This window comes from Pyrus communis, chromosome 12 (genome assembly GCF_041283825.1).
Source record: "Pyrus communis isolate YQ-2024b chromosome 12, ASM4128382v1, whole genome shotgun sequence".
In the NCBI taxonomy this organism is placed as follows: Eukaryota; Viridiplantae; Streptophyta; class Magnoliopsida; order Rosales; family Rosaceae; genus Pyrus; species Pyrus communis.
In genome coordinates, this window is record NC_142576.1 from 13538267 (window position 1) to 13548930 (window position 10664).

The 10664-nt window shown below is 37.2% G+C and overlaps 1 protein-coding gene across 1 annotated transcript; it reads right to left on the reverse strand.

Moving 5' to 3' along the window:
* Positions 1-355: 355 nt before the first annotated feature.
* On the reverse strand, positions 356-10152 carry LOC137746074 (WW domain-containing protein). The gene is made up of 13 exons (XM_068486133.2): positions 9328-10152; positions 9146-9180; positions 8970-9048; positions 8759-8837; positions 6671-6754; positions 6289-6446; positions 5857-5913; positions 4411-4570; positions 3439-3688; positions 2548-2661; positions 1585-1710; positions 1436-1487; positions 356-993 (listed from the first exon to the last, which is right to left on the reverse strand). The coding sequence occupies exons 1-13, from the start codon at positions 9556-9558 to the stop codon at positions 841-843; spliced, it is 1578 nt and encodes a 525-aa protein (XP_068342234.2). The 5' UTR covers positions 9559-10152; the 3' UTR covers positions 356-840.
* Positions 10153-10664: the final 512 nt, after the last annotated feature.

A 10664-nucleotide genomic window follows, 5' to 3' on the forward strand; every position in this document is an offset into this window, starting at 1 on the left:
TAAGTTCAACTAGAAGACAAGTAGTATGATACAATATGCTTAGGTGTTACTTTTCATTTTTAATTTCCTTTTGTAATTTTTATATGGAGCACCTGATAAATCTTGATTTGATTCCTTGCCTTTTTTTTTTTGCTCTTTTTCTTTATTTATCAAGAAGGCGATCCCAAATGAACAAGTATGGAATCTGTAATTGTCAACTAACTCCTTTTAATTTATTCAATTTAATGACCATAAATAAAAAGACGTATGAGAAAAGCTAAACATGGAGTCCAAAAATCACTTCCCTTTTTACTTTTGTATTTTTTGGTTTAAGAAATGTAGAACCTATTTATCTAGGGCTTTAATACAATGTAGGTTTGGAGAACAAAATACTTATATGAATTTATAATGATTTACAAAGTATGGAAACAACTATTAATAAGTAAATTTACAGCTAGAGGTACAAGGATCCAACACAAAAAACGTGCTCAGCCTCATCAAGACATACAAGGATCTAGCACCAGCACTCCACATTTTCATGCTAACTGAGATCAGAGGAAGCCCTTTGAAAATGAATTGGGAAAGCCTACATACTATGAATGGTAAATGCAAGAAAAAAGAAACATCCGGCCTTGCAATCAACGCCGGGTTTCATTAGTCTAACGTCTTGTCACTGTTTAGTTATGAAACCCATGGTATAGCAACAGCCAGACGCTAAATACACAACTCTTAAATCAATGGTTCGTCTGCTGCTGTAGATACAAGTATATCTAAATTTGATCAGAAACTAGCTGAATGCATGATATACGCACCCAGCACCCCTCTTGTGATGCACAAAACAGACCAAACTCGATCAAATTCTCAGTCAGCATCGCCAAGTCCATCACTGCCGTCCCCTCTTTTGGATATAGGTGCAAATTGCGAGCTTGGCTTCTTGGTCTGCGAAGCAACTTCAGCATTTTTTCTCAAGACAGCACCTGGTGATGGGTAAGGCCGCTGTTGAAAAAGGGGACCCTGAAAATATACCAGAAACATAAAAGCATGAAAAACTTATCTAACGGAGTTGATTCAAACGGTGAAAGCAATGTATGACAGGCATTTATTTGTGTATGACTCTGTAAAACGGGACAATATTCCCACATGGAAGTGCATCCTCCATGTTGCACAAATATCGTACCCAAAACCCATTTAGTTATTTTGTGAGGGTTTTCTAAGTTTACTGAAATGTTTTCCATATACAAGATTAGGAATTATGTCTACTAGATTAAACCAGACAACCTAAACACAACAATTAGCAATAAGTTGAAGAGACCGCCACAAGAACTTCTGCAACTTTTTTCCCGTTTTGCCTATTTTTTTTGTGCAAACCATTGAGCTAATCTTCATATATAGATACACTGATATATCAAAAGAAAATAAATTAAACAAATTATCAAGGTAAAAGTAATTAGTTTACTGTGGCAGTGGTATCAGCTGCTCGTGGCTGCACTCCTTTGAGGCCTACTACCCTGAAAACCAGCACCAGATAAATTTTGCAAATTATTAAGCAGAGAAAACAAAATAAAACATGATTGCAGAATACTTCATCAAGTCTGTAGAGCTTACCAGCCACCACGAGGAGCATCTGAATATGCACTGGGGTCCATTGGATCCAATTCATCATCCTCATCGTAAGGCCGTTTCTTACTATCCTTTCTATTTCCTTTTGCCATTGGAGGTTTCCAATTAGACCTACATAAAACCAAAACTGAAATCAATCGCTCTATTTAGTTCTAATTGATTGCTTTCAGTGCCTTCAGAGAAGAAGTCTCATTCTCAGTTTCCATAATCTGTTCTAGCAAAACAAACGAAGAAAGAAAATAGTTCCCAGCTGTAGACCCAGGTTTAATATCATGAAACATAAAAAAGCACAAGCAAACAAGTCCATTAGTGGCTTCATCTTATTAGGGTATCAGCTTAATGGGCTGTCACCACTTAGAAACTAAAACCTATAGAACCATGACAAAATCAAACAAAAAAGTCAATTTGTATAATGTCATTTAGGGTATATTTACTTACAAGGAATGGATTTGCAAGAAATGGGTATCATTCCCATTCATGTCACATATCATGCGTTCACTATAACAACCAAGTGGGTCCCACGTTGGTTTTGGATATGGGCTAGATATGGGCTACCTAAAAAATAAAGTATGAGATAACTAAGAGAGGGGTTGTTTATTCGCACACATCTCATATCGATTCATGGCCTCTTCAAAAGAAGTAAACATGCCATTATTTCATTATCCTTCAATGGGAATAAGATCCAAAGACACCGCTGTGAGACTGTCTTGTACATTCTGCACTTTCATTCTAGGTCAAGTACCTTTCAAGCATTTTATACTTACAAAATTCAAGTTTTAATTTCAGAAAAGTGAAAATATATATATGGTCAATGGTGGATATATAAACACACAATAATGAAAATTCAGTACAGCTTTACTCCATTTCAGGTTATATGAAACTTATGACTTAGTAGTTGAAAGAATGACCAGTTACATAAGAAACCCTATCTCCTTAAAGGACAGGTACCTCTGCGTGGGAGCCTTTCTGTCTGAATCACCTTTTGTATCTACAGGATTTTGGGTCTGCTGATAATTACTCAAACTAGTCATCATGTACTGGCTTTGTGGAAGATCAAGAACTCTGCAAGTGATAAAATATTCCAGAAGAAAGGGTATCAATGCAACCATGAAGAAAACTTTGTGCACATTGAGAACCACAACTAAGGAAGAGAGAGAGGTGTCAAATTATAACAAGAATAAAAAATTGTATGTCAAACAATGACATATGAAACTATAGTACCAAACATGTAAAATACATACTGGTATAGAAAACTGGAAGTCTACAAAAATATGTTCAACGCGTATTTTATTAAATCGTTGTCTTTTAGTAGTACACTTTGTTTCAGTCAAGTACATTCAGTATAAATATATATACTTGGTCTCGCAAGGTGGAAAGGATACTGAAGGTTGGAAACCTTTGTTGTTTATTGGTCTCACATTGTAGTTGTGTATTGTTCATAAAAAAGGCTGTTTAGGAAAGCCAAGTTGAGTTTGGCATTGGGGAGCTGTGAATTGTGGGACAGAGTTCAATTCAACCCCCTTTTGGGCTTCGATTTCTTCAGATTAAGCAATTGGCCGTTTCATGCTATTTATTCTGATTGGAATGCTGAGGCCATGTATTTTTGTTTTGTTTATTTTTTTCTCTTCTCATTGTATATTTTGCTTTGAGGGAACACCTTGTTCCCTCAGTTGTAGCTCTCATTTCTCTTCCATTAAAGAAATTAATGAAAGTTGGGTTTCTATAAAAAAAATTAAAAGTTTAATGAAAATTTCAGTTGGGTTGAGGAGCACTCATCAGGCATGGACTTATTTCACCTAAAACCAAACAGATGTCTAGTGAACATAGCATTCGTCTTACCTTGTACAATGATTGCAGTAGCCCCAAATCTGAACAAGTCCTACTCCCCATCCACCGCAACTCAGGCATTTCTTTAGTGTGGACGACTCATCCTTTCCTGCTTGTACCTCAGTTGATTGGCCATCCCAATAAACATTAGCAGGGTTTCCTGAAGCCATACTATCAAAATGTTGGGATGCAATCTGCTCTGATGACCCAGGGTGTTTCCATTGCGATACTTGTGTCTTTGTATTGTAGTAATACTTGTGACCTGTGTATGAAAATAGTAAAGTTTTTCAATTAAAATGACAACAAAAATATTGCAATCATCATGAGTTGCTAATTAAATTTTGTCTCATTAAGATTCATAGCTTTCTTATGATTAATAGCTTTCTTAATGAGACAAAAGCCAAGACAATCTTTCTACTGTAGTGATACCGTTATTTCCAAAAACGAGCCAAGATCAAACACCATCATAAAGTAACTGCCTTCTTGTTACTTGCACTAATGGAGCATCCTCCAACCATTTATTAAAGACTAACCGCTTTCTTGTCCTTGAAAGTGTTATATTTTGTTGGCTGGTGTTCCTTGTAAATAATCTGATTCTCGTTCCATGGAAGAGTATTTCTCTTTTCTTTAGGTCTTCACCTTTCTTTCTCCAATCCTTTTTGTTCAGAAATTTTAACTGCCTCTTTGTTTTTCTATTTTTCATTTTATTAAAAGCTCTTTTTTCTTCTTTTCTTTTTGTACTAAAACTCTAAGGATCATATAATAGCTAAAAAATATAGGAACCAAATCTAAGTACTGTGAGGGACTGGAAGCACTCTCCCGCTCACTCATTAAGTGGACAGTGAAATAAGAGAGCCAAGTGTAATTTACTGAGATTCAAGTGTTATTTACGCATTCATAGTGGATGCCAATGATTCTGTGATACCCGAGATGTTCGTGTACCTTGTCAAAAACTACTGCATGTATAGAACATATTTGGCATACCTGTTGTTTCATCCAAAGCCTCCACCCAATCTTCTGCAAGAGATAAAGGCGACTGAAGTGGTGTAACAGAAGATGTGTGAGCAGGCTTTTCCCATTGAGTCTTGCCTGTGGTCTTGTTATAATAATACAAAGCACCACTTGCAGGATCTGTTGCCTCCACCTAGAAAGTAATTCGAGAAGTTATAGGCTAATAGCAGCAGAAGGAAACATACAACAAGAAGTCTAATATAAGGTTAAAATTTCCCTACTTGGGGAAATATAAATTATGGTGCTATCTATTATGTGTGCATATGTGAACCCTCTGTATGCTAGCATATCATGCACAGCTTTTAGGTAACAAGAATGACCTTATCTTATTTTGTAACTTGTTTACATGCTGTAGTCTTTTGTGATGACTTGAAGGAACATGTCATTGTTTTTTGTTTAATAAAAAAACAATGCCAGCCCGCCTAATAAAATCCAGTATATTATATTATGATAACGTAATTTAAAAGTTTTGGTATTATACATATATCTCACCATCATAATAGTACTTTTTATATCTTCATCTTAAATTTCAATGCTTGATCTCTTTTCAACATACCTATGATGTATGTGCAATGTGGTTGAATTATTAGGGGAGAGAATAAAGGGTGTTGAGAGTATTATTAAGTGACAAATCAACAATGTGGCATGTCAGCTTCTATAAACAGAATGGTCCACATCAGCATAGTCTGTTAAAGAGTCCGTTACCTTGTTTGATGGTTAGTTGGTGTAATTACCTGATTGTCAAGTAGCTCAGGTGACCTTATGCTATATATATATATATATATATATATATATATATATATAAGGCTAAGTTCAGATATGTAACTGATTAACCATTCTTGAATACTGAACTCATTTTCTCAGCTTCTTCTTTCCCTGTTGTCTACCTTCTCTTTTTCTCTGTACACTCCATTTCTCTCACTAGATTTCTGCTACTGCTATGAAGTATGTTTGTCCCATGCCAATTCCCTCTCAAAACAATCGTTGTGGGGTTATATATAAAATAATCTAATCTAAAACCTAAGGTAATATGAAAGAATTTTGAGAGACATTTGCAGGTCATGGATCCATGGGTCCCGAGGGCTCTACCACTGCCAACACGTTATAGTTACCACTTTATCAGATGTGTAGCTTTGGTGATCAGAAGAGCATATACACAAGAAAATAGCAAGATATCGGGAAGACCAACAAAAGTGAAGTTGATGGAATGAACCAAAATGAAATCAAGGAGGGTGGGCTGTCTTCATATCTGACTAAACACACCATGATTTACCAGAGAACTATTACCTCTTCCCCAAAACCAAGTTGTATTTCCCATGATACAGTATTTGCAAAACATTTATATCCAACAGCATGGAGTGCAATATACCCAATAAAAATGAAACTAAAATACTAATATATCTTGCAACTGATACACACCCAACCAGAAGGTAATTTCCCGTGTTCCATTTGTTGAGCTGAGCTCCTTTCCAACTTCTGAAATTGAAAGTTACGGGTTAACCTAAAATTAAGAGATAAATTGAGAATAACACAGAGACACAATGTCATAAGTTGCCAAAATAGAAATCCAATTAAAAGTTGAGACTCCATGGAATTGTCTTATCAGAGAGAAACCTAGGACACAACAAATACAAGCCCTAACACATTCTTTCACATAAAAATGACCCATCAACCGCCTATAGAAAAGCATCTTCAAAAACTCCAACTTGAACTTGCACTAACAGACTGAAAAATATAGCTTCCGAACTAGATCTTTGGTTCTCAAAACAATATAAAACATGTTCAAAGATGAGGTGAGAGATAAAGTAGAAGGCTTGGTAAAGGGAAATGATTTGCAAGGTAAGAACTTACAATATTGCCATTATTTGAATCATCTTTAAGAATACCTCTGTCCCTCAACTTTTGTTTAAGATACTCTGGCAATTCTTTAACCGGAGGCTTCTGTTTTAACTCTTTATCAGATTCAATATTCTTCTGATCCATCTCACTATTTCCAACTCCCAGATTTCCTAGGCATCATAAATAAAAGTAAAATGGTCATTTTTACAGTACACAATTAAGAGGCAAATAATGGGAGCTATTATTGGCACTACAAAGTTCTCACTGTGCACTCCAAAACTTTCATGTTTAGAAACAAAACACTTGTGAGGAGTGCACAATGAGATTTTTGGAGTGTCAATAACAGTTCTTAAACCAATAATGAAAGTATTTGAGCATTGTGAATTAGTCTTACTAGGTGCAGTTACATTAGGACCTGAAGCACCATAATAAGCACCTCCTCCGGGTACACCATAGCCATTACCAATTTCTATGTTACCTAGTATGAAAGCAGTAAATAGAACCATTATTTAGAATAATTCAAAAGAAAAAAATTAGCTATTTTGTTTAAGTAGTTGGGCATATTAATGGAAAATGACCTTTAAAACGATGAATAGAAATTGCTCATAAGACCTAAAAATTGCGGTTGTCAGTCAAGCCAATATTTCTCCAGGCAAATTTTTTCCTTTGATCTATAATTAGTTTCAGACCACACCAAGACTTTTTGTAAGGCCACAAAGAGCTTACTGGGCCAAAAATGACCTGGATACCATACATTTATGCAATTCAATTTCATGCCCATTGTGGTAACCTGAATAAATTGGATCTCTCAAAACATATGAAGTTTCCACAGGACATTTAATTCAAGACAGGTAAACTGCTAACATCTATTTTTAACACTGTAATAAGGTTGCATTTCTTTTATTAATTATAAAGAATATCCAAAAGGAAATGGTAACCACACTCTTTTTTTTTCTCCTACACATCCCCCCTTTTAGCCATTGGATTCAATAAATCCAACCGAAACAGTGGTCAAGGTTAAACGGGGTGTGTAGGGGGAGAAAAAGGATGTGTGGTTATCATTTCCCATATCCAAATTAAATTTTCTTCTCCCACTTCATAAAAGTAAACTTCCTCCAAATATCAGGAATTTGAGACTGCTGATTATTAAAATACTTTGTATGTCTGTAACTTAGACTAAAAAAAGAAATTTACACAGACAACAAGCATTACTTTATATTATTCCATTAAGTTTCCCTTTTCGATAAAGGGAAAGTTTTATTAGGAGAAATAAAAGGCTAACGGACAGGGCAGCAGACCAGCCCAAACACTGCAGCACAACAAGGAACAGAAAACCAAGCAACCAAAAACAAACAGCCTAAAACAAAAACAAAGCCACAGTAGCAAAGAGCTGTCTTCCGATCTAAGCAAAACAAGGAAAGCAATATTGCAATGAACTCGTTAGAAACTATTAGAGTACTAAAAAATGTTTTTTCTCAAGTAATTTCATGGGAAGTTTAATGATAACTATCCTAGGTAAGCACTCTACCAAAAATTGTTGGGCTTTTCTACATATCTACGCTTAAGGTGTCTATGCTTGCTTCTAATTTCCTAATTGTTGACTTCTATGCTTCTTCTTTGCATCTGCTAGTTTGACCAGCTATTTTTATCCAATCACAGAAAATCTTCGGACTCCAATATCACCAATTCAATAGTTTTTCTCATTTCCAGGATATTCAACGGAATGTTCAAGAATTATTATTACAATTATACGTATTTGAGTAGCTCATAAATTCAGTATGGATAGGAAATGAGGCATATAGTCAAATCTGCCAATCCAAAGTTACAAAGTTCTGTAAACCTTTCAAGCTTTATTCTTTTTAATTATCAGACAAATAAAATACTAACAGTGGGAATTGAGTACAAAGAGAATTTACACAGGGGTGCAAAGACATCATTTTCAGAGTATTAAGGGTAGCTTCAATGATTTCAATCCTGCTTTATTAAAAAGCAGCTTCAATCCGTAGTCATAATTTTCAGATGACACTACCTTTTAAGGGAAGCTACAGACTTGAATCCAACTTAAAAGAACCTGAGATCGATATAAATATGTAGATGCTCTTTTTCCTGAAAAAAGAAGGAACAGTCTCGTTTGAGTTGTGACACATTTGAAACAAACCCACCCTGTCCATGCCTTGCGATGTTGTCCTCAAAGGAGCTTCAAGTATATAACATTTAGTTGCACTGACGTCTAAGTTTTCTCTTTTTATTAATAGGTCGCTTCTTCCTCTTTACACACTCTTAGTTTCGTAAAGAAAATCTTCTAAGAGGACTACACATTCAAAATGTTGGCCACAAAAGTAAAAGAGGAAACAGTAACAACAGGGAAGCAGAAAGAATGAACAATAGTCGTTCTACTGGGAGGCCAAACCTCCCATGATTTGAGAAATAGGTATAAATGTTTTGAGAAAAAAAGAATAATAGCACGAGTCTTTCTACCAACCTTCTCCAGGAACGGAAGACTTGCCACGTTTTGAAGCCATTTGAGCACGATGTTGCATGGTCATCTTCAGTAGATGCTCCTGTAGCAGGACTGATAAGCGGAATGCACAAACTTATAATAATTTTCAGAAAGGGAGATGATAAACTTAGTCAGCCTAGTATAAAATTGACACTGCAAAGCGAGAAAAAGAAAAGAGATTAGAATTACAGACCTTTAGAGCATTAGGATCAAGGCGTTGGGAGAAGACGTCTAAACCATCCTTAGAAGACAGACTCACGCCTCTTGCTTCTCTAAAATTTGAGAAAGAAATGCATCAAACTTAATGTTATTTTCATATCCATCAATCATTACAAACAGAAGATTAAGTGAAAGCAAATGAATACAAACCTCTGAATACGTATGACATTTTGAGTAGAAATTTCCTATTAAGCAGACAGAGAGTAAATAATCACATCACGGCACGGAAGAAAAAAAGCAAACCCTAGATACATACATACATACATACATACATACATACATTCATACATGAAAGGAGGAAATGAAAAAGGAAAACAGGAATATGTGTGTACTTGTTGATGCAATGACACATCAATTTGGCTAGCGTTTTCGATATCCAACGCGGAGTTTGCAGTAGAATCTTGAGCCCAAAACGGACCCTGCGGCTGCGGCTGTTGGTGTGGGTGTGGGGTGAAAGTCTGGCTGTGGGTAGTAAAGTGATGGGTTGAGTTGGAATATTGTGGAAAGGAGTCGACGCCCGGAGGGGGTGGCTCACGGTCATCTTGGGAATGGGAACTCTCCATAGCCAGAGGAGTCAGACACACCAAAATCCCTCTCTGCTGCTGCTGCACCTGTTTGTATGCAGATAGAGAGAGAGAGAGAGAGACAGAGACAGAGACAGAGACAGAGAGAATCACAAATCTGAGCTGAAAGCTTCACTGATTGAGCTTTCTGCAGAATTCAGTAGGAATAACCCGGGAATTGGCTTCGCTGCAGCCCGCAGGTACCACCGGTCTGTCGATTGTTTGGAAATTTGAGCAGGAAGGGAAGGGAGGGGAAGGGAAGGGGCTGGATGGCGACGGCCGAGCGGAAGCGTTTATTTTCTTTGGGCCGAACGTCCTAAACCAAATCCAGATCCACAAACCAAGGCCCACACCCAACTCTCGGAGAGCTGTCGAAAGAAGGATGCAGGCACAGGGTGGGCAGAGGCTTTGTGAGCACAGCCGATCTTCTCTCCCCTGAATAATACACGGTACACGGACACCCCTCCACACTCTTCTTTGTGCTCTCACCGATATACACCACCACGCCGTCTCACTCACACCTCGCCTCCGCGAGCTTCCTCTAGACGTCGCCCACCTCACCGTTGATGGACTCCTAATCATGGAGAGGCCCAAGGCGTTAGAACTGTTAGGCCTAAAGTCTTTAGTATGTTAGTACAGTCCTTTTGTGTTTTGGGGGGTTTTCAACCCTATATGCCCCCTTATTTTGCTGCTCACTCCTCCCTCTTCTTAGAGGGAGTTCCGCTAACGGGATCAAGTACACTGCCATCCCTCACGAGAGCACCACCACCACCTTTCCACAGCGCCACCAGTGCATAACTCCCAGGTGGCCAAATTCCCAACTTTTAACCTCCTCCGTTCTCTGGGTCAGCCATCTGTTTCCATCCTCACCTTACATCCCAGGCACTTTGTGACTCACTTTCTCATAAGAGCATATTTATACGACTTTGTTAACCTATTTTCTTACATTTACTCAGTTAGTTTATATTTATTGGAGTATTCTAAGCTATTTTCGCGTGTTTGTAGGTTCAAATGGCAAAAGTGGCAAGAAAATGCAATTTGGAGCATTTTAGAGTAGTTTTGGGCTTATAATGAATAGCACATGTATGGAGCGAGGTGGATGGACG

Coding starts and splice junctions, on each gene's coding strand:
- LOC137746074 (XM_068486133.2), bottom strand. CDS start 9,558: ATGGAGAGTTCCCATTCCCAAGATGACCGTGAGCCACCCCCTCCGGGC. Junction 5,914..6,288: donor ATTCAAATAATGGCAATATT/GTAAGTTCTTAC, acceptor TTTCAATTTCAG/AAGTTGGAAAGGAGCTCAGC. Junction 3,689..4,410: donor GGCTTTGGATGAAACAACAG/GTATGCCAAATA, acceptor TTTCATACACAG/GTCACAAGTATTACTACAAT.